At 17.7% G+C, this 26,328-nt stretch overlaps 3 protein-coding genes across 3 annotated transcripts; 2 read left to right on the forward strand and 1 right to left on the reverse strand.

Annotated features, from left to right (window-relative positions):
• Window positions 1–2,845: 2,845 nt before the first annotated feature.
• Window positions 2,846–6,897, forward strand: SRAE_X000167900 (Xanthine dehydrogenase; the record flags this gene model as incomplete). The annotated part of the gene is made up of 3 exons (XM_024651684.1): window positions 2,846–2,945; window positions 2,985–6,655; window positions 6,694–6,897. 3 exons carry the CDS (start codon window positions 2,846–2,848, stop codon window positions 6,895–6,897), a joined length of 3,975 nt encoding a protein of 1,324 aa, XP_024499147.1.
• Window positions 6,898–15,368: 8,471 nt separating this feature from the next.
• SRAE_X000168000 (Zinc finger, SWIM-type domain-containing protein) lies at window positions 15,369–18,928 on the forward strand (the record flags this gene model as incomplete). The annotated part of the gene is made up of 2 exons (XM_024651696.1): window positions 15,369–15,579; window positions 15,627–18,928. 2 exons carry the CDS (start codon window positions 15,369–15,371, stop codon window positions 18,926–18,928), a joined length of 3,513 nt encoding a protein of 1,170 aa, XP_024499148.1.
• Window positions 18,929–21,964: 3,036 nt separating this feature from the next.
• SRAE_X000168100 (Hypothetical protein) lies at window positions 21,965–22,771 on the reverse strand (the record flags this gene model as incomplete). Its single annotated transcript, XM_024651707.1, has 4 exons — window positions 21,965–22,134; window positions 22,181–22,474; window positions 22,521–22,617; window positions 22,664–22,771. 4 exons carry the CDS (start codon window positions 22,769–22,771, stop codon window positions 21,965–21,967), a joined length of 669 nt encoding a protein of 222 aa, XP_024499149.1.
• Window positions 22,772–26,328: the final 3,557 nt, after the last annotated feature.

Genomic DNA, 26,328 nt, shown 5'->3' on the forward strand with positions numbered 1-26,328 from the left:
ACTTCTATTAAAAGTAAACATATAAAAGTATCAATACAACCAAAATTCTTGCTTTTGGATTAAATTGCTTAATTGCTGCAGTTAAATTTATTGGTTTAAAAAATTTGATGGTGAAGAATTATGATTTTATAATAGTGAAAAATTTAATCAATTTAGAGTAGAAGCTGGAGTAAGAGGAATAGATAATAAAAGAACAACTAATTTAATAATTAATAATTTTTTACATATTAATGTTATATAAAAACATTTTCTCAAAAATCATTTTCATAAAAATCTAAATTACAAATTGATTATCAAAATGAAATTGAAATGTTCAAAATCTATTCTGTTACAAATCTTTTAAAAAGAACACTTAAAAAATATCAAGATAGCACGCTTAAAAGTGATATTAATCTTCATAATAAAAATTTCATTTATTGAAAAAATTAAATTATTAAAAAAAATAATAAATTTAATTTTAAAAATCATTTTTTTAGCCATCTTTTATATGAATCTGGAGCAATTATTATTACCAAATTAATTACAGTCATGTGTTTATTAAATTATTCCTAAAACAAAAAAGTTGCAATTTAATCACTTTTTGTCTCTTAAAAATGTTCAAAAAAAAAAAACCGTTTACAGTTGTTGAAGAAATTTTTAATTGTATTAAAATTATTTGAATTAAAATTAATGATATTGAAAAGAAGGTAGGAATATCAAGAAAAGAACGTTTAAGTGCTATTTACTATATATAATTGTATCACTATGTTGAAAAAGTAATTATAAAAAGATTATTAAGAGATGTTCTTATCAATTCAAATTAATATGATTCAAATGTTTTTAATTTTATAAAAGAAGTACCAACGATAGCTAAAAAAAAGCAAATGTTTTAGTACTGACAATAAATTTTATTTTTTATATTTGATTAAAATTTTAAGTATAATTATTGTGCAAAGTGAGTTCATAAAAAATTATTAAAAAATTTAAATACTTATTAGACATAATTAAAATTAATTTATTTTTTTAGAAAAAAACATTTTGTTAGTTTTAAATAAATAAGCACGTAAATCTGCAATTACATAAAAAAGATAATTAATACATCAGTAAAATGAAAAAGATAAAAAGATATTGTTAATAAAAATATATTTTTAAATATAAATATTTTTTTTTTATCGAATACATTTGTTATTTTTTTACCTTGATAATAATAAAAAGTATTATCTTATCTTTTTAGAAAAATCTGTTTATAGAAAATAAATAATATGATAATTAAAAGTTTAGCCAATTATTTTCTTATCAATGTTTTTGTTTTATGATGTTTTGTAAATTTATTGTCTACATCATTTAAAGTAAACATGACTTTGTTAAGTATTAAATTTTTTTAGTTATTATCATAAGATATTAAAGAAAAACAACTAAAGAAAAAAGGTTCTACAAACGGTAATATTAAGTAAAATAAAAATTATCATTTTAAAACAAATATTAGCAAATAAAATATTTATAAAACTTCTAAAAAGTTCATGAATTATCGTATGATAGGCCACATTCAAATTTTTTTTGGTAACAATTAAATTTGATAATAATAAATTAAAAAAATTCATATTATGAATAGTATTTAAAAGTGAATATTTAATTTTATTTCAATATATTTGTTAAGTTTTTAATAATAAAGATAATTATAATCAAAATTAATATTTTAAAAAATTTTATTTATAATATCATATAAATAATTAAAATTAGAATTTAAGAAACAGGTATTATAGAGTAATCTATAATGAAGTATTATTTTAGGTGGAAAAAAATTGAAGATTTTAAAATGCTTTGACAAACTCTAAATCAATTCTTTAATGTAAATAAAATATTACAATAATAAAGTTATGGATTATAAATTAAACTTTGATTAATGAATAAATTTTTTGCCAAGTATGTGAAATTACGATTATTATTAATAGACAATTTATTTTTAAATCTTATTGTTACTATTATACAATTGTTTTCTGCTTTTTGTGTGTACTCTCAACCTGAATTTTTTTATATAATCCTAAAATATTGTATAATTAATTATAGTTAAAATTAGTGTAGTCAATACTAGGCATTAAATTAAATAAAATGATTAATTTCTATGTTTTTTCTCTAATTAAAGTCATTGAAGTCATCGGCTTCTTTTTTGTGTTGCGTTATATTACTCCTTTGAAATGAAAATGAAAAATTTTAAAAAAGTGATTAAACTTGTATTTTAAAACTATATTATTTCAACTTCTATTTTTTGTAAATAAAATTAAAAAATAATTTACTATTATCAGATGTAATATATATTGATAAAAATTGTTGATATACAAATAACAATTATCTTATTATTATTCAACTAATTTTTTTAGCATTAATTTATTCTTTTTGATTTTATTTTAAGTAATAGTAGATATTTTAATATATTTTTTATTATTAAATGGTGTATTAACATTTCTACTTTTTTTACAGTTTCGTGAAATTATAAAAAAACACATATTATTTTTTAAAATTTGTATAGATAAATTGTTGATAATGATGAAGTAATACAATAAAATTAACAATATATTACAGCAATATTTGTTTTTACTAATATTGATAATAGTTTTAAAGAGTGATATTATTATACTTGTAAAAATATTTTTAAATTTGTTACATTTTTATAAATAACAATAAAAAAATTTTTTTTAATATAGTTTATTTAGGTATTTCTCTAGATAAGAAAAACACGTATATAACATTCTAATTGTATATGTTTATATTGATAAGATAATTATAAAACTATCTAATCAACTAAAATTTATAATATATTTATCTTATTTTTAAAAAAATCATACAAATATTTAATATTTACATATACATGGAATACAATACTTTAATATTTTTTGTTAATTCAAAAAAAATAGAATTAACTAATGTTAATATTACTAAGACACTAGCTGATTTTCTGAGAAATGATTGTAAGAATAATTTAATATATATATAAATTTTAATTATAGTAAAATTGACAGGAACAAAAATTGGTTGTAATGAAGGTAAATGTGGAAGTTGTACAGTAATGGTATCTGAAATACATCCTATAACTAATAATATAAAACATTATTCTATTAATGCTTGTACAACTTTTATTTGTTCACTTTTTGGAAAAGCTATAACAACTATTGAAGGAATAACAGATATTGGTAAAAAACGTTTACATGCAGTTCAAGAACGTCTTTATCAAGCACATGGTAGTCAATGTGGATTTTGTACTCCAGGATTTATTATGGCAATGTATACATTATTAAGAAATAATCCAAATCCAAAAATTGAAGATATCAATGATACTATTCAAGGTAATCTTTGTCGATGTACAGGATATAGACCTATTCTTGAAACATTTTATTCTTTTTCTACTGATTATTATAATAATACGAATACAAATTGCCCACTTGGTGAAAACTGTTGTAAAAATAACAAGAATGAAAATGAAATAATTATTGAAAGAAAAGATTTATGTACACTTTTTGATTTTAATAATTCTTTACCGTATAACGATCATCAAGAACCTATATTTCCACCAGATTTAAATGTTAACAACTATCATATAAAAAGTTTTATAATGAAAAATGATAATTCTATTTGGTTTCAACCAACAACAATTAATCAGTTAAAAGAGATAATAAAAAAATTTCCAAATTGTCAAATTGTTTGTGGGTGTACTGATACAGTCATAAAAAAACGATTTCAATTTATTGAATTACCTATAATAGTTAATATTAAACAGATTGATACATTTATGAAAGCATATATTGATGAAAAAGAAGAAGCATTTTATATTGGGTCAAATTTAACATTAACTGATATAGATGAAACATTAAAAAAATGGATTAATGAGATACCTTCTGAAAAAACAAAAATAATAAAAAGTATCTCAGAAATGATACATAATATCGGTGGAAAACATATTAGAAATTCAGCAACAATTGGAGGAAATATTGCTATCTGTTCACCATCTTCTGATTTAAATATTATCTTGTTGGCTGCAGAAGCAAAAATAGAAATTATGTTTAACAATGAAATAAGAATTATAAAAATTGATGAAACATTTTTTGAACAGTACAAAAAACTTTTTATTCAAAATAAAGCAATAATTAAAGGTGTTTGGATACCATTTTCAGAAAAAAATTTACATTTTCAAGCTTACAAAATGTCACAAAGAAAAGATAATGATTATGCAATTATAAATTGTGCATTCTCATTGGTGATTGAAAATTTTATAATAAAAAATGTTAAAATATGTTTTGGTAATGTTGGTCTAAAAATAGTAATGGCTTGTAAGACAATGATGATGATTAAAGATAAATGTTTTGATGATAATTGTTTATATAATGCTTCTAGATCATTGGTAAAAGAAATGAATGTTTATCTTAATGATGTTCCAAGAACAAAAAAATTTAAATTAACATTGATTGTATCTTTATTTAACAAATTTTTTATGGAAGTTAAAAATACTTATGTGACAACTTCAGATACTAATATGCAAAAAGAATTAAGAAATTTTAGCCCATCTCAAATATATTATTCTCCTCCAGATAGTCAAAAAACTAGTGATAGTGTTGGTTTAACGATACCACATGTAAGTGGTAAAAAACATACAACTGGTGAGGCAAAATATGTTGATGATTATTCAATTTCAAATTGTCTTCATATAGCTCTTGTCTTATCTCAAGTAAGTTGTGGTAAGATAAATTTTGTTGATCCAAGTAAAGCTTTAAAAGAAAAAGGTGTCATTTGTTATATTGATAAAAATGATATACCTTCTAATACACGTATTGGATTTGGTGATGAATTGATATTTGCTGAGGATGAGATATATTCTCATGGACAAGTAATTGGTGCAATAATTGGTGAAAGTCATGATATTGCCAGAAAAGCTGCATCAAAAGTTGAAATTGATATAAAACCAAAAAAACCAATTATAACAATAGATGATGCAATAAAATATGAAAGTTTTCATAATTCAGATAATTTAACATTTCATAGTTCATACCTTGAAAATGATAAAATAATTGATTTTAATTATAATAACAATGATTATTTAACAGTTAAAGGTAGTGTATCAGTTGGTTCACAAGAACACATGTATTTAGAAACAAATCAAGTTATTGTTATTCCTGGTGAGGATGATGAATTAGATATTATTTCATCAACACAAGGTCCATCTAATGTTCAACAAGAAGTTTCTAATGTATTAAATATACCAAGAAATAAAATTTCTGTTAAAGTTAAAAGAATTGGAGGTGGATTTGGTGGAAAAGAAAGTCCGTCATACTTATTAGCTGTAATTGCTTCAATAGCAGCAAATAAATTAAAGAGACCAGTAAAATTAGTTCTAGAAAGATGTGATGATATGATAATGTCTGGAAATAGACATTCATTTAAATTTATTTATAAAGCTGCTATTTCAAAAGATAAAAAATTAAAAAGTATGGATGTAAAATGTTTTACAAATGCTGGTTGTTATCTTGAATATAGTAATTTATTAGTTATCAGAACAATGTTAACAATATCATCAATATATAAATGGGATAATACAGATATTTATGGATATTTATGTAAAACTAATATATCAAGTAATGGAGCATTTAGAGGTTTTGGTGCACCACAAGGAATGTTTTGTGGAGAAATAATTCTTGAGAATTTAGCTGAAGTTCATAAGATTGATATAAATGAATTAAGAGAAAATAATTTTTATGTTGAGGGTAATAAAACTAATTATGGAATGAAATTAGAAAAATGCAATGGTTTACGTTGTTGGAAAGAATGTCTTGATATGTCTAATTATAATGAAAGATTACAAAATGTAAAAAATTTTAATAAATTAAATAAATTTATAAAAAAAGGAATTTATATTGTTCCAACAATGTTTCCAGTTGGTTTTGGTTTAAAAACAATTAGTCAAGCAGCTTCTCTTATTAATATATATAGTGATGGATCAATACTTGTTAGTCATGGTGGTATGGAAATGGGACAAGGATTACATACTAAAATTATTCAAATTGTTTCAAGATGTTTAGAGGTACCAATTGATAAAATTACAATACGTGAAACTAGAACAGATAATGTTCCTAATACTACACCAACTGTTGCTAGTTTAGGAATTGATTTAAATGGTGGTGCTGTAAAAAATGCTTGTGAAAAAATTATGAAGTTATTAGAGCCAATAAAAGAAAATAATAAAAATGGTAAATGGGAAGATTGGATAAAGAAAGCATATGAAAGTAGGATTCCACTTAGTGCAACTGGATATAGTATTATTGAAACAGAAGACATTGATTTTACCAATAAAAATATAGCAAATTCATATAGTTATTGTGTTTATGGTGCAGCATGTAGTGAGATTGAACTTGATTGTTTAACTGGTGCTCATAAAATATTAAGAAGTGATATTGTTATGGATATTGGTGATTCAATAAATCCAGCAATTGATATTGGACAAATTGAAGGTGGATTTATACAAGGTTATGGTTATTTTACAATGGAAGAAGTAAAATTTAATGATAATGGAATTAGAATGTCTAAAAATTGTAGTACATATAGAATACCAACGTCTAATGATATACCAAAAGAGTTTAATGTAAAATTACTTAAAGGATCTTCTAACAAGAAGGGAATATTTTCATCAAAAGTAAGTTTTTTTTTCTATATTTTATAAAATTTTTGTAGGCCGTTGGTGAACCACCATTATTTTTAGGTTCAAGTGTTTTTTTCGCTATCAAAGAAGCAATTAAATCATATCGTAAAGATAACAATAATTTTGATTTTTTCAATATGAATGCTCCAGCAACTTGTGAAAATATTAGATCACTTTGTATTGATTCAATAACTGGAATTGTAGAATCATCTCTTAGTGACGGTGAAAACATGTAAATATTTTGAATTATAAGCAGTAAGCAATTTTATAAAATAATTATAATTTAACAAAATGTATTGTATCCATTAAAAAAGATAATATTACCGTTTAAAAATAATTCAAAAAGAAGATTATTATATTTTTTTCATAAAATCATTTTGCTAAGTAGACGTTTTTTTAATTTTAAAAGTTATTATAATTTAACTTTGTAATTTCATTATATACTTATCTTTTATTTTTATTTTATCCTATAACAAATCCAATTTTAAAATATTGTGTGATAAGTGTAAAAAAATGTTTTGTTTTTTTATTTAAAAATTTTATTATATGGAACACAAAATTTATAATAACATTAAAGCATCTTTGTACTATTATTATTCAATTATAAAAACATTTATTGATACAATAAATTGTTTGATCTTAATATTGTACTTTAATATTATTAATATTATTAAACTTATTTATTAATTATAGTTAAAAAAATTTTTTTTTCTACTTTTGAACAGTAAAAGTTATTTTAAAATGAATTAATGATACTTATTAAATAAAAAAAAACACTTGTTATAGATATAAATTATTTTATAAATATTTTTTATTTATAAAAATTTATTAATAAATTTTATAACATTCTGTTGTGGTGTCAGCAATATGATTATATATAATTTTCATAAAACATTAATTTATAAGAGAAACACATGTATTAGTACTTCTACTTTTAACTTGTAAAATCCATAAAACGAAGAAAAATATATTTTTAAATTGCAAAGTATATTAAAATACTTTTAATAATTTCTTATAAAAAAAATTTAAAAAATAGAATTAAAAAATATGCTAAAAGAGTAAAGAAATAAAACAATATATCTGATTTTTAATTGTGTAAATCCAAATTAAAGTTAAAATTTTAATTTTAACCTAAAATAATAAAAAATTTTGTTAACTGATATTAGTGAATCATAAAACTAATTTAAAAACTAATAAATATTGATAACAATATTGGTATTATAAAATAATAATCTTAGTTATATTAATTGGATTAAAAATTTATATGTATAATAGTTTACCCATTTTTTGATTATAATAATATTTCCTTTTACTATTTATTTTATTTTGGAATTCTTTACAACAAACAACGTAACTTTTTTTAATTTTAATCTAAAAGAACATTAAGCAAAAATAATGATGAATAACAAATGTAAATTTAATTTTAAATTTTTTTGTGTATTAATTAATTTTTGCCACCAGTAAATTGAATTTTTTTCTTTTATATAAAAATACTATTTTTAAATGAAATAAATTGTATAAAGTTACTTTAAGAACAATTATTTTTACATTAATTTTTTGCTCTATTCTTATTGAACAAATGGATTAAAATGTATATCTTGTATTATATTTGTATATTAATCTATTTATAACTAAATATTATCAAGCAAAATAATAATTTAATTGATAAAAAAATTTGATTTTAAATGAAATTTTACTCTTTTAGTAATTTAACATATTAAATTAAAGTCATTTAAAAAAAAATATGTCAAATATTATAAAAAGTTTTAGTGTTACAAATAAAAACTTACCATTAAAAGATAGATAACTATAATACTCTAGTATGTATATTTTATATAAACGAATAGAAGTTAACAACCCGCAAATGAAAAATAAAAATTTTAACAAATTTATATACTTTATAACATTGGTGTTCTGTTTATTATGTAGTACATTATAATAAGAATATATATCTGTAATTTGTTTTAATATTATTATGTATTGTTTTTTTTTAAAACAAATCTATAAATATATTAAACAGTTTTTTTTATAAAATATATCTAAAATAATTTATTTTTTAATTAAAAATTTTAGAAAATGATAAAATAAAAGTATTTGAGTTATTAATGTATATTTGTTGATTTTTATTTTAATTTTTATACTAAATTTGAATTTATCTATATAAGATAAAGAAAATTTAAAAAAAAATTAAAATTTTTATTTTGACACTTAAATATGTACTCTATTTATTGATATATTAAAGTTTTTTAATGTTGATTTATAGTACTACAACATATTGTAAACAATGTTTAAGAGCTGAATGCAAGTAATTTTTATAAAATATTTTTTTTATAAACATTTTAATTTTTTCTAAATATTACTCTTTAATAAAATATATTATTCTTATCTACCAAAAAATAATACTTCTTCTTTTAAATTATTTTAAATGTTAACTAACCTTAATAATAAAGTCTTAATTTTACAACTTTTCCATCAAACTACAAAATTTTTTTAACTAACCAATAAAATTACATATTTTTTAAATAAATTTAAATTTAGACCATTTATAACCTATATAATTGTTAATTAAATATAATTATTTTAAGTAATAAAATGGTCAAAGTAATTATTATGATATTAAACAATGTAGTGAATTAGTAGTTTAAAATAAAATATTTTAAAATGAAACTTTTTATCAATGATATTATTTAATAAAATTACTATAATTTTTATTATCTAATTGTAACTTGAAATATAAGATATTACTTTTAGATGCGAAATTTTTATAAATTATAATTTCTTTAATATTGGTTTTTTGTAATATAAAACTTTTTATCTATGATTATATTATACTTTTTGTTTTAAACTGTCATTTTGTAAAGATTTTTTAAATAAACTTTAATTATAACTTAGTTAATTATTTAGTTGTTTGTTTTTCAAACTGGATTAATTTATCAAAATGATACCAGATTTAATAAAACTTATCTGATTATATTATTTATACTTAGGAAATAACTTTTATAATTTAATCGTTTATAAATCAAAAAGTGTTTAAAAAGTAATAATTTTAATGTAGATATAAAAATGAAAACTTCCATTTTTCATTTACTTTAAATTACGATGAATAAAAAATTGATATCTAAATAAAAATAAATTCTTTACTTTGTTTTATAATGTCCCATAATCCTAATTATATTATTCGTAAAGATATAAAGAAAATGAAATGAAAATTATCTAGCATTAATTCCCTAAAAGAAAAACTTAAAAAAAGAAGATTGAACGTAAATTCCAAACAAAAAATAATTATTAATGATATAGAGTTTTTTTTAAAAAAGAAAGTATTATGTAAACTTTGTGGTAGATTATTCAAGAAATTTTTATCAAAAAAAAAAAATTAATTATCCACCAACCATATATAATCAACAATTTTGAGAAGTTGTTAGGAGTTACATTTTTTTGTCATAAGTTACAGGCTTTACATAAGAATATTATAAATCAAATGTCAATGAAGGAATTTCAAATTGGTGAATCTTATTTATTAACTTTTAACATTAATAATGTCAATAAGGCATGGCTAAGAACATTTCATAAGATATTTATTAAAGATTTACCAAAGCAAAAAGACAACTTGAACTCTTTCTATTATCAAATTAAAAAAAAGACTAAAAATCATTATAGTCAATGTAAGCAAGTTAATGTTTCAAAGTTTTATGAAACTTTAAATATATAAATTTTTTTTGGGTTTAGATAAGTCTATACACTTGCTTGAAATACTTTTTTTTTTTACTAATTATTAAAAAAATAAGCTTGATTATTAATTAATAATATTCATTTTTTAAATTGAACAATAATCTTTAGTAGATATATATTATTTTAAAAATAAGATATATTTAAGTTAAGAAAAATTTATTTTATAGATTAAAAAATTTAATTTTTTATAGAAAAATAAATAATAATTTTACTTAAAATTTGATACATTCACATCTTCCTTGAACGTAATCACGTACACATACTCCACGGTTATAGTTTCTTCCAATGCACCATTTGTTGCATTCAAAATCTGTACATGGGTGATATCCAAAAACAAAGTCTAATGACAAGACAATTGTTGTAATAAAAATGGTAGAAAGTTTCATTTTTCAAAATTTAGAAGTTAAAATATAATCTAAATAAAAAAACTGCTTATTATATATCCAAAAAAATATGTTAATATGTCATTTTTATTAGTTATCATGATTAGATTTTTAAAAATTTATTATATTGTAAAATAGGAAACAATTAAAAAAATCATATTTTAATGTAAAAATAATATTTAATATGAGAAAAAGCTAATAAAGTTTTTAAAATTTTTGATCTATCATAACTGATCATTTATTTTTATAGAAAACAATTAATTTTAATAATTTATAAAAATGTTTTTAATGTTGAGACAATAATTTTTTAATTATACAGTAAAAAAAATTGTTGTAAATATAAAAATTATCATTTTACACTATTAAAAATATATTAATATTCTATAATGCACTTCCTATTATAAATAAAGATAATGTATAGAAAATGTTAGTTTTATCTTATATATATATATTATACTTCAAATTTATAGATATTAAAATTACTTATATAAACAAGTATGTAATTAATTATAATTTCTATAAGTGCTTTTTGAAAGAAAACAATAAAGTATTAATGACATTTTTAAAATTTTCAAAAGTTACATTATGTTTTTCTTTTTGATTATGTAAAACTGAAATATTATTAACTTTAATATTTTTTTTTTAGTTATGATACTTGTTTTTAGTAATGTTTGTTATTTTTTTTAAAAAGTTAATATTATTATTAAATATTGACCATATTTTACTTTACTTTAATATAAAATCTTCAAAAAAACATAATGATTAATAACTTTTTTTTTTTTTAAGTTTTTTTTTATATTTAATTTTTCAAAAGAAAATATGTATTTTTAATTAAATAAAATATTAAAATTTATTAATTAATTTTTATATTAAATTTAAGCAAATAATTTTTAACTAAAAATTTGACAACCATTTTTTAATAAATTATTTATATACATTTTCATATATTAATAAGAAAACTTTGCATTATTAATAATCGAATGATTATTTAATAATCATTATTAAAAGTTTATAATAATCTTACAGAAATAATTAGTCAACATTTTTAATTTAAATTTTTAAAAGTCAAAAATTGTAAATTATTAATGTAAATATATTTTGCCAGAAAAAAATAAATTGAATTATTTACTTTTTCATTACCTTAACTTATTTTAATAACATTTTTAATTATCATATTATGTTATCAAAGAATGAATATATTTTATTTAGTAGTTTAAAAAGTTAGATAAAATTTTTAATTGATAATATTTCTAATACAAAAATATAATATCATATATATTACTTTTTTCTTACATTTAACTAAATAAAAATGTTATTGTAGTAAATTATTCAAAGTATCATTATTATTCTTTGAATTTTTTTAACTAATTGTTAAAATTAATTATAATAATATATACTTATTAACTGTGATAATTTTTACAAAAAAAATTTTTGTATAACAATAATATTATTTTATATATTCTTTTTAGAAAAATTCCATCATATAAATTTTAAATTTTAAAGAATATTTTTAATTTTGACATAAAAATATTTAATGTAACCATATAGCATATGTTATATAAATTTTTGTACATTAAATTATTAAAAATTTTAATACATTTTATTTAAAAGCTTTACTTTTTTAAAAATATATTAAACCACACTTTTTATATTTTACTAATAACTTTTAGATTAATTTAAAAAAAAAGCTTAACCATATTATTATTTTTTTTTCTCTCTAATAATTTGTTACATTTATACTAACTTTAAAAAAAACATTTTTTTTAAATTTATTTATCTTCATGATATCAACAGTTTTATATATAAAATTCTATTTTATTAGAGTAATAAATTTAAAAGAAAACGAATAATACATATATAAGTATCTTAATGTTATACTTTAAACAATCATTTGAATTGTATATCAAAATTATATAGTAGAATTTTTACTTATATAAGTGATAATAGACAAATAATACTTTTTAAAATTTTATATAAAAGTTATTTTAAATTAATTATTATTCGCCAAGTCATCAACTTTCATATCCTGCAATATTTTATTTCTTTTTATCATATATAATATATATATAATGGTATAGAAAATTCAAATTATTTTTAAGTTTTTTATTCTTTTTTTTTAATAAAGTAATAAATATTTTAATTTTACGTAATATCAAAAAAAATTTCATTCTTAAAATAGTTTAATAATATAAAGAAAAAAAAATATTTGATAATTATCCAAATTTATTACATATTATTTGATTTATAAATAAAATTATTTTATTTATAATTTTTTGAAGTAATTTTATAAAATAATTAAATCATTCTAACATTAAGCTAGATAATTTTCTTAAACAATTTTAGTTAGAAAAAAAGATATTGTAAAATATATAATGAATAGTCATATAAAATAGACATTTTTTTTAATAACCTCAATTTTATAAAACATATGTTTATGATTATTAGATAACATATTAATTTACAATAGATTATAACTATGATTAAAAAGTTAGTATTAAAAAAGGTAACTGTTATTATATGTTAACAAAATGATATTATATCTTTATGATTATTGTAATAATTATATTCATTTATGTTGTTATTTAATGTATCCAATTTTTTTATTATTATATATTTTAATATTAAATATATAAAGTAGATTTATAAATTTTACTTTATATAATAGTTATTTTATTGAAAAGAATGGTAAATTTTTTTATTCTTTATTTAAGTTTGCCAAATAAATATAATAATGTTAACAACAAATATAAAATAGTTTATTATCTTAATATTAAAAGTACTTTAAAATCATATTTATTTATTTTAAATTTAACTTTTAAATTACTTATTTATAAATATTAATATATTATACTTAAAAAAGATTACTACATCAGTCATTTAAAATATCGACTAATTATATTTCATCAATCAAATGATTAATTATATTATTAATTTTCTTTTTATGTTTCTATAAAGTTTAGTTATGACAAAATTATTCAATTGGAAAATAAATTTATATAATAAAAAATAATTTATTTGTTATTATATTTATAAATAAATTATATATATGAAATTAAGAATTTTATAAAAATAAATAATATTTTTAAGTCATTTTTTTTCTGTGATTAAAAATAAAACATTTTTGTGATTTATTTTAAATAATATTAATCTATCATGATACTTTTTTTTTAATTTGTCCCCATTTGAATATTTACAAATTAATTAGTTCATAATTATTTTAATTTCTTTTAATATATTATTCTATTCATTTTATTAGTAAATTTTTATACTTTTAAAATATTTTTATATCATTAATGATATATTAATTGAATTGCTTTTCTTTAATAAAAATGTTTATTTTTTTAATATTTGTAATATACAATATCATTATTATTTTTACCAAACATTTTTTATAGTCTTTGTAAATTAATAAATAATTTTAATGAATTATAAAAGTATAAATTATATCTATAATATGTTAACTTAACTTTGTGTGAATATTTTGAGTAATAAAATAAGTAATTGTAACTAGTATTTGTATTGTAAAATATCAGATAAGATATATTATATAAGTACATGTATGATAATATATTTTTATTTTATAAATAAGATATTGGTAAACGAGCATCCAAAATACTTTTTATTCTTTTTTATTCCCAAAATTTTCTTAAAATATATTTTATAAAATTACTATGTAAGTTGTAGTGAAATATAATTATATAACTTTTTTTTAAAAGCATATTATTTTGTATAAATTTAAATTTCACAATTGATGTTATAAATTTTTAATATTTATTTTTGTATATAATTTTATTGAGAAAAATTTGTAATTTAAAATTCTTTTCTCACAAAATAAATTGAGAAAATATTGAAACAATAGTTTTATAATCTTTAAAATTCTATTTTAAAAATATAAAATATAATTTATTTAAATTAAGTACTGATGTTTAAAAAAATTTATCATTTTTAAAGAAATAGTTGTATTTTTTTTAATAATTTTTTTTTAATAAATTTTTATATTAAATAATCATTGATTATTTGTTAATTATGATTAATTTTATAATACAGGAAAAAATTTTTATTTTAAAAATATATTATTAAAAATTAACAATTTTACATAATTTGCTATTTTATTAATAAACATATTATATCACTATTTAAAACTTAGTTAATTTTTCTTTTTATATATGTAAAGACTTATCGAGGTCTTTCTATTGAAAAAGTTATAATTAATAATTGTCATCCTTATGGGATTATTATTTTGAAAAATTAAATTTCAAAGAACAAAGTATAATAAAGATAATTGTATGCTTCTATATTAATTTTTTCTTTTATGATAAATATTTTATTATTAAAGTGCTATAACAAATAAAATGTTGTTAAAGAAAATTATTTTCTTGTAATAATAATATTTTTACACCTTTCTTTGTTTACAAAATTTAATAATTTTTATTTTTATTTTTTTTTCTTTTCTTTTCATTTCTTAAATATTTTATATAATATTTAATTTTAGGGTTAATTTTTATACTATTAAATATAATCAAATTTTTAAAACTATAAATTTTTTATTTTCAAATTTTATCTTTATTATAAAAATAAAATTTAAAGATAAAAATATGGATAGAATTATTTTAGAAAAAATTAAATGGAAAGATTTTAAAAGTTTTTCATATATTTCTCATATTAAACAAGACAATAAAAGAAAGTCAAAAACAAATATTGAGATTCCTTCACTTTTTGATAGTGCTTTTTCTGTCGCAATTAAACATTATACTGTTAATGAGATGTATAATATAATGGAGGAATCATTTAATAATAAAGAGATTGGTAATAATATAATTATATTTATTATAATGATATATTATATGTTTTAGTTGATATTAATGAAAACTTAGTGAAATATAATCTTCCACTTATTTACAGTAATATTCATAAATTATGGATATTAAATGGAGTATCATTACAAACTTTTAATAAAGCAGTTGACCATTGTAGGCAAAATGAAATTACTCAAATTTTACAATGTGGTAATATGTTAATGAGTAATGTTATTGATATAAATATGCATCAACTTAATCGTTTAAGAAATGGTTTGATTAATAATAAATATAAAACATGTATAGAAATTGACAAATGTCGTATTCTTAAATCAATTTGTACATGTAATCGTGAAAAAAGAAGTATGTGTGCTCATATTATTGCAACATGTTTAGAAAAAATGTTATATCCAAATAAGGTAAATATTATCTTACCTAATGTTAATGGATTAGATGTATATTTAAAAGAAACAAAAATGGAATTAGATGATATTATTTTGAATGAATTTGATTGGAGTGAAATGACAATGCCACTTTGTAGAGAAATAAATATGAAAAGCTGTAGAAATTATTTTTTAGAAAAAAATATTGAATCATTTAATAAATTAACTAACAAAACAATTGCTGAAATGTTAATGTATTTTGAGAAAAATGTTAAAAATATAGTAGAATATATAAATGAAATTAATGTTTTAAATATTTTTTTATATAATTTAAATGATAGTAAATCAATGCTTTTTAACGTATCAGTTATGGAAGAATTTATAAGTAGTCATTTTAAATTAGAAAATTTAAATTATTTTTCAATTTATTCAAAAGATGTTCAAAATTTTTATGAAATGTTAAAAGAATTAACCTATTCAAATGAAGAATGTGGTTTCTATGGATCAGTATATTTACTTTCACAATGTTTTTTAAGTAATCATTTTGTAGAACTTTTTTCTATATTCTTAAAATATTATAATAGAAGTTATAGTAATGCATTTCTTTCAGACTTTTCATTAGATGAACCAAAATTTAATAATTTTATTAAAGAGTCTAGAAAATCAAATGAAAGTATTAGAGCTAATATTATTGGATATATATTAATAGAATGTGTTAAAAATATAAAGCGTTATATTTACATTAATGATATTTCAAGAAATGATCTTGAAGGAATAAGAAGTATTTGTTTCAAACTAGGAAATAAATATGAAAATTTTGTACATCGACAATCAAATTTTACCATTAAAGTTGATGATATTAAAAATTTATATAATCCAATATCTTCATTATTATTTAATATTATTGAGGAAATTCAAATAATATTAAAAAATGGTAAATATATTAATGAAAGAAAATTATATGAATATAATAGAAATAATTATGAAAAAATTTATGGAAAAAATTTTTATAATTTATCGTATGGATTAAAACAAATAATGAATATGTGTAAAGAATCATTTGAAGTTGATGATACTATAAATGATTTTTATATAATTAATGAAAAAAACAATTTATTCTTTAGTGTTATAGAAGATAAAATGACTAATTGTGAATCATTTGATAAACCATTATTACAAATATTTCATTCTTTAACATCAATGAGAATAAAAAATAAACAAAATATTGATGCTATAAACAAATTTATTAAATATTGGATAGATTTGGAAGATACTATAAAATTATTGGTAACATTTGGTAATAATTCAAATTATAAAATTCATTTACCACGTAAACATATGAAAAAAATATATGATGAATTATATGAATGCATATTATTAATATATAATATGGCATATTGTGAATTAAATCGAATGATTTCAAGTAGTACAACAATTGAAGTATGTGAATTGTTATATAAAGTAATAATGATACCAAGAATATTTTTCTACGATTATGTTCAAGAAATTCATTTATGGTCTTTTCAAAACAAATTTTTAACTATTTTTAAAATTCTTACAAAAACAAAAGATAAAAAAAAGGAAGTTATTAAATATTTTTCAAAAAAAATGGATTCATTTGTTGAATTATTTAATTTAGAAAAAATTCATGAACCTGGATGTTTAATAAGTAGTTATGTTATTGGAATGATTGCTAAAATATGCTCAGATAATGTAAATGATTGTACAAATTTTTCAAAATCATATAAATATCATGTTAAAAATTGTTTTAACAAAATAATATTAAACTATTTAGATTATAATCCAAATATAGGTTGCAAAGCATATTTTAATTTTTTGCAAATATTTTATGAAGATAAAGCAAAATTTGTAGTAGAAATTATAAAATCAAATCGTGGTTGTTTTAAATTTCTTGATGAAATATTGAATAAAATTTTACTATCAAAATATGGACATTTATATTCAGATGATAGACCAAACTGTTATTCAATCAATGAAAAAATATGTAAACATTTAAAAACTCATAATAATGAAATAGCACCAACAATATATTTAATATATATTATAAAAATTATTCAACATTTGTGTATGATTAAAATTGATGGATTTTACTATTGGAGATTAAATGACGATGAAATTGAAATTAGAGATATCAACAATAAAATGTCTAATATTTATCATGTTTCACTAATACTTACAACTTATGGATCATGCATAAATCAACGAATTGAATTTTTAACCCATGATCAGAATTTACAAATGGTACTTAAAATATTTTCACCTACAAATTCTTTATATTTATTACCAATTGTTATACTAGAAAAAATTGATGGTGATAACTGCTTTATACCTAACAATTATTTTGATATAGTATTTAAATCATTAAGATCTAAATATTCTGATATAAGGAATCGTGGAGTAAATATAATCCTTGAAATGTTGAAAAAAGTTTATAATATAGATATTAGAAAAGTTGGATACTTTTTTTATATTTTAGAAAGAAAACGAAATGATATAAAATCATTAAAAATTGCCCGAAAAAATGTTATTATTGCTTTCAAAGAACTAGTAAAAAAGTATAGTGATTCAGAATTTTATAAGAAAAATATTAATAATAATTTACTCAATATTATAATTAAAAGCAATGATTGGAGAAACAATATTTTCTTATCACTTTTAAAATCCAATTCAAATTTATTACATACCTATGTTTATAGATTTGGAAATATTGCAAATATTGATTATAAATTGCACTATGAAGATACATTTGTGATCATAAAAGATCTTTATAAATTAAAAAAAGAATTAGAATCTTCTAAAATTAAGGATAGTTTTACATGTATTCAACTTGAAAATGGTATCAAATTATTTTGTAGACTTGTCAAAAATAATATCACTCATTATGATATGATGTGGGAATACCAAAGAATAAATGGTGAAATTGAAAAAATTACTTACCTTATAAGCGATTTTTAAGGAAACGATCGCAAATTTAAAAGAAAATAATTAATTTTCTTATAATTCAAAACCCATTTTAAACATTAATAAATAATGGGATTTTTAATAAATAACTATACAGTTATAACTTTTATAGAAATTTTTAATTTTTTACTTTTTTTTTTAACACTAGTCAAAATGTTACTATGATTTAATTAGTATAATTAAAAGCTACAACGCTTTAAAATATTACGTTCAATAAAAAAGTTTATTTTTTTACTTCTTAATTGTTCTAAAGTTATCAATAAATAATAATTTTTGCAAATTTAATATTTTTATGTTTAAGAATAGGCAGTATAGCATTGAATTTTTTTTGTATGTGATATTTGAACTACTATATATATTCATACATTAAAAATTATTAATAGCAAATTATTTTAGATTTATGATGTTAGAAATATATTTTAAAATTTTATTAAAAAAAAATTGAAATAAAAGTTTTTCAATTAATAAAATTTTTAAATTAAACAAAGAAGTCAATCTTTTATTTTTAATCTAAATTAAAATGTAAATCATTTTTTAAAACATAAAATTTTATCATATTACTTTAATTTTAAGTTTTTATCATATATAAACATTCTGATATTAAAAAATGTTATACTTTGAAATTAAAAGTTGTTTTTATTAAGAAATAAAAATTTTTATATTGATGGTTTTTTAAATGTTGTTTCATCGTTTAAAATTCATGATAATAAAAAAGATTTTTAAAAATTTGTTTTCAAAACTTGAAATAAATAGAATTATATATACTAAATTTCAAAGCATTAATTTTTGTGAAAAAAGATAATAAACATAAGAAAATTGAAATGGTAAGCAAATAAAAATTAATTGTATAAAATTTAAATAATGATTTTGAAAAGTAAAAGTAATTAAAATCAAATTTCACAGAGTTATGAGAAAAATATTTAAAAGTATTATATAAAAGTTTTATTAATATATCTTAAGTATGAAATTTTTTATAAAAAAATTTAAAAGAAAACGCAAAATTAATATTTTAAATTTTATAAAGATTGATAACGAAAGTAATAGAAAAACTTTTGTAATAAATGATATAAACAAAAAATAGTAAAGTGTCTAAAAAGATTTAATTTCTTTAATAAAACTAAGAAAAATTTTTAAAACTCTTTAAGTTTGACAATAATGTGTGTGGTGATTGAAAAAGTCATTTTAAAAAAAAACAAATAGTAATATAACCCAGTTATATTATTACCATTTAAATATTTAAAAAGTTTAAGATATATGTTCTCTTTAAATTAAGATACTTTGTTCTTTATCTTTATAATAATTAGAAAAGTGCCTAAAAAGTTTAATAAATTTATTATTTGTTTCATCTTTCAAAAATTATGAATCTATTATTTATGTTTCTAAATTTATATATTTTAGGAGTTTATTATTATTGTGTCTATCCCAAATAAAGGAATATTGTGTTCTAAGATAAATTCTACTTCAGTTGAAAATAGTAAGTTTTATATAATTTATATTCTTTTATTGTAACTAGATTCTAGAGAGATATAAACGTTTCTATTTTATTTTGTGTAATTTTTATATTTATAATAAAATAAAATTTATATAAAGCTAAGTTTTATTGTTTTGGGACTCGGACTTAACCTTCACAAATAATCAAGTATGAGCGCTACTAAAATATTTTTTACTAAAAATTATTTTTAAAAATTTTATCTGATTTAAACATTTTAAAATAAATACTTTATAAATAAATGTTAATAGCATATTTTTAAATAAAGAAAATTTTAAAATTAATTTAACAACGTGCTAAAAACTTTTAAAAACTGTATTTTTAAAATTTATTTAATAATATTCATTTCGAAATAAAAATATAACGTATTTAATTGATCGAAAATTAAATAATTAAACTCCTTTTTAGAAAGTTTAATTAATTACAAGTTTTTGCTGGAGGTGGCGGCTGATAAAGATCCTACCAACTTATCACAATTCTCCTTTTAAAATATCTACAAGAATTTTATATAAAAATCTTATTTCTTTAATTTAAATTATTCAACACCCTTATAATAATAATAAGTCGTACGCTACCTGAAGATTAGAAATATTTTTATTAAAATAAAAATTAATAATTATACTTACTCTTCAATTAATATAAATTTTACCAAGAATCAAATAAAGATGCCTCTATAGAGTTGAGTTTTACACTAATAATACAATTTTAATCCTAAATTAAAACAAATTAGACAATATCGTAGTAGCATTAGAAAAAGAATAATAATAACTATAAGAACGATACAATTAATTAATAATAAAACATAACCTTAAATAAAGTTATATAAGATGATTTATCTCAGAGATTTCAACTCATTAAATACTGGTGAAATCGATTACATGAATTTTCTAGAAGAGTTACTAAAGCGAATAAAACGCTTAAATTTGTCACATATTATTAGAAGAGAAATCTAACAATAGATTTAGAAATTAAAGATTAAAATTTAGTGTAACAATATAAAAACATAATTATCTATATACCAAAGTACTTAGAAAATGATATAAAAAATTAATGATAAAATTTTTGGGCATAAATTCATGTTAGAATTTTACTATAGTAATTAATAATTTAAAAAAAAATATGACAATAAGCATGCTAACTGTAAACTTTTTATTTGTCTATATAAATATTTAAGTATTATATAATAATAAGCAAACTACATTATTCTTATATTATTTACTTTTTTTATTGCCTTAAAAATTAAGTTTTGACATTTTAATAGTCAAAATATACAAATTTTAATTCAAACTTAAATTCTTTTTTAGAAGGAAAAAATTCTTTTAAATTTGAAGATGGAATTTTTATTTCTATGCAGAAATGTGTTTTTCTATTTAAATTTAAAATATAATTTTTATTAAGAAAAAAAAAATGATTTATTTTTTTTTAACAAATTTTTATTTTTTTATTCCAAATAAAATGAAAAAAAAAACTGTTAGTACTTTAAATAGATTTATTGTAACAATATTTCACTAATATATTTTTAAAAACTTTTAGCTATGCCTTTAAAATATTAATGTACTATTTTCTGATGGAAGTAATGTAGTTGATTGTTCTTCTAATTCCGATAAAGATGCTGATAAACTTTTTACCATTGCTAATAATTTTTCTATAAATGAAAGCAAACAACGGCATAATTCCAAAATTGCATTGGATCTTGCATCAGCTATAGAATCTAAATAGTAATCACATAAATTTTTGTAAACTATAATAAAAATTACCTGTTGAAGAATTAGTTGGTATTTCATATGTTGTTTCTTCAGCTGTTTTTGTTGGTTCTTCAGTTGTTGGTACTGTAGTTGTTATTTCTTCACTTATTGATGTCGTAGTCGTTTCTTCTTTAATTATTGATACTGTAGTTGTTATTCCTTCATTTGTTGATGTTGTATTTGTTTCTTCTTCAATTATTGGTACTGAAGTTGTTATTTCCTCACTTGATGGTGTTGTAGTTGTTATTTCGTCACTTGATGATGTTGTTGTAGTTTCTGGTGTTAAAGTTGTTGTTTTTGTAGTTCCTGAAACAAGAACAAAAGTATTATAAAATCTGATTCAAAAATTTACTCTTTTTTTTTGTATCATTTGTAGTTTTTTTTGAATCTTTTTTGCTTCCATTCTTTGATTTTTTCTTCTTTTCTCTCTTTAATCTTATTAAATTATCCTATAAAAATTAATTTTAAAATGTTTGAAAGTTTATTAAAATTTACATTATTATGATTTTCAAATTTTTTTACTCCTTTTAATTGAAATCCATTTAAGGAACAAAATAAGAATAAAGTAATAATCGTAATAACAGTAATTGGATGAAATTTCATTTTAATTTTATTGATAATTTTATTGTTAATTTCATTTTTTATATGAAAAATTTTTTCAATTTATGAAATAATTAAACAAAAATATTTATTTAGTTAATATAAAAATGTAATTAAAAATATGCATTAAGAAATATAATTTTTGTTGAATTAATATTGAATACATTTGATTTTTTATTTTCTATACTTTTATGGTTCACGTATTATATTAGTATAAAGTTAAATCATTAAATATTTAAAATACTGTTTAATTGAATAATAATATTATAAAAAAATAAAAAATGTTGTTCTTATGTATTTATAATATCTTTTTTATTGATAATACATTAAAATTTTAAAAATTTAGTTAAACTTTGTATAAATATGGCACTTTATATTGAACTTTTTTCATATATTTTAAACACAGTTTAATTTTAGTGTATAATATATAATTTCAAAATGATAGAACTTTATTTTGTATGTATTAAATAAATATAAAAAATAAAAAAAAGTTGAAAATTTTATACATATTAATTTACTTAATTAAAACTATTTTTGGTTATAATCTGTAAGTGATATAGAAACATTTTATACAAATTTTTTTTTATTAAGTCTAAAATTAAAAAATTTTAAATACATCTAAAAAATAGTTGTCTTTTTATGTTTTTTTTCCTTTTTAAGTAGTTTTGTTTAATTTTTATATAAAATTTTTTTAAAAAGATAGTTAAGTAAATTCAATAAAAAATTTGGCTAAGTTTGATGATAGTAACATTTTTTATGAACTTAATATGTACATTGTTTTAAATAATAAAAGATTTTTTAAAATTATTGTCAGTAAAATATTATAAAATATATAATAAGAAAAATTAAATTAATCTTTTTTTTTTTATAATTTGTAACCATTTCATGTACATTTTTTTTAAAATTTAATTATGATATCTTTTTTACTTCAAAAGACGTTAAAAAATTTGAACTATGCACTAACTGTTTTTCGATTTTTTAAATTTTAAAAGTTTTTTAAAAATTAAAGAACACTGATAACAAAAAGTAAAATAAAATTTGTCAAAAAATATGTTTTTTTTATAAACATTAGAGTGAAAGTGTAAAAATAATATTTACTATAAAATAGTGATATTGAGGTAAAACTAAATCAAGAATAAAAAATGACTAAGAAAAAAAATTATGACGTTAATTATTTTATAAAATAATTTTAAAATTATATATGATATTTAAATTGTTTTAATTGATTATTATTTTTTAAAAATCTTTTTAAAAAAAAAAATTTAGAAAAATCTATTGAGAAATATCATTTATACATTTTTTCATCGTTTATAAAATGTCGGAATATTATTTCTCTAATTAGAGAATCTGTCTAATGCTACGGAAAGCAAACCATTTAATTTTGTTGAAAACCCTTATTTATATAAAAAATAATTTTAAAAATAAAATTTGAAATATTCAAATATTATAACATATAAAAATTTTGCTATTTTTTCTAAAATATTTTGTAATTGTATATATAGTTTTTCAACATAATCGTGATTAAAAAAAAAACATTATTTTTTACTCTTTCGAAAATGTTTCAAAATAAAAAGACTTTTGGTCTTAAAATAAAATTGAAAAAAACTATTTATGATATTTAAAAATTATATAATTGTTTAATAGTCTTTTAATTTGTAAAAAAATTTTACTTCAAAGTTAAAAAAATGCTTTTAAGTAATTTAAAAAAAAAGCATTGTTTGGTATTAATAAAAAAAAATAATATTATTAAAGATAATCAAAAAAATTAATGTTAAAAAAGTTTTAAGCTTAAATCATATTAGAATAAAGTAATCAAACATTTTATTTTTTTTGTATATACAAAAATCTTATCATATTTTAATTTTTGAAATCTATCAAATTTGTGTACTAGTAATAATTCACTAGATGTTTTAACTTTTCTATTTTTAGCTTCAACTAATTTGAATACAAATTTAGCTTCGATTAATTTGTTTAAAATTAAAGCTATTAAAAAATATCATTGTAAACTTTTCATGTTGATAATATGATCAAAAGTATTTTTTAGATTAAAGAATAAATAAATTTTAATATTTAGTTTAAAATATTGGCAAAGTATATAATGACTTAAAAACAAGTGTATTTAAAATATTTAATATATTATAATGCATATTAAAAAATTAATTAATTAAATGTATTATTATAAAAAAAATTTTTATGAAAAAATAATACTAGCTTTTATGTATTTAAATGATTTTAACAAAAAAATAAAATTTGTTTTATCTAAAAAGATATTAGAATTATAACTTTTGATTTTTGAATTAAACAAAGAAAACATAAACTTTAGAATTTAAAAGCATTAAAAATGTTTTACATAAAGACAAAAAAAAATTTTTTATTAAGTGGTCTAAATATTTTTCTTTTTCTATAATGATAAGTATGGTGAAAAAATTAATTAATAAAACATTTAGAAAAAAAAGATTGCTGTAAAAAGTTGTAAATAAAATTTTACTTTTTAATAGTCATTTGTAAAAGAAATGCGACGCAATCAAACACATAAACTGAAATATTAAATTATTAATTTGACATAAAAAGATAATTTTATTAGTAAAAAAAATCAGATCAATTAATAAAAAACATTTAAAATTATAATTAAATGAAAAACGTAACTTGGTTCATAAAGCATTCATTTTTAAAAATCAAGTTAAAATTATTTTAATAAAGGTAAAAAAACATAAATTGTCATTATAGAAAATAAACAGATTAAATAAATTTTAAAACAATATAATAACAAAATTAATTTTTTTCATTATTATAATTTATTTGTGTAAAATATGTTAATTTTTAATTTCTTCTATTTTTTAAACAGGAATGTCATTTAAATAAATACAATTAATTGATAGCATTTTATCAATAATATTATAACAGTGTAAAATGAAAGTGTAGAAATATTTATTAAAAAAAAATTTATTTCATGTGAACTCTACAAAATAAAAAATAATCAATATTTTATAAATATATTTATTCATTACTTTTGATGATATAAATAATAAATAATTTTGTACTTAATTAGTTATAAAAGTATTATTTATTTTATAAAAATACTTTTTTTAATTTAACTTATTCTTCATTGAAATGTTGTATTTACAAAAGACAAAAGACTATTTGTACTAAAAAAACGTATAACATTTTGAAGAATCAAAATATATAAAATTATGTTTACATGAAGAAAAATACCTTAACTTGAAATTGTTATATTATACCATAACAGTAATAAATAAGCAAAAAAATTTTAAAGATCTATTATATTAAATTACTAATATCCTTTGTACAAATATTGGTAATTTTTTAAAAAATTATAATAAGTTTTGCAAAAAAAAAAAATAAAAATGAATACAAATTCAATGTATAAATTTAAAAATAGAGTAGTTAAAATTAAAAATTTTCCCCCGAAAATACCTTCTCTAATGAAATAACAAGTTCTTATCATTGCTTCACTTTATTATTTCTAAATTTGAAACATAATTTTATTACTACTTAATAGCTATATGCTAAATTATAATTGGAAAGTTATTAATCAAAAT

The sequence above is a fragment of the Strongyloides ratti genome, scaffold srae_chrx_scaffold0000002 (assembly GCF_001040885.1).
Source record: "Strongyloides ratti genome assembly S_ratti_ED321, scaffold srae_chrx_scaffold0000002".
NCBI classification, from domain to species: domain Eukaryota; kingdom Metazoa; phylum Nematoda; class Chromadorea; order Rhabditida; family Strongyloididae; genus Strongyloides; species Strongyloides ratti.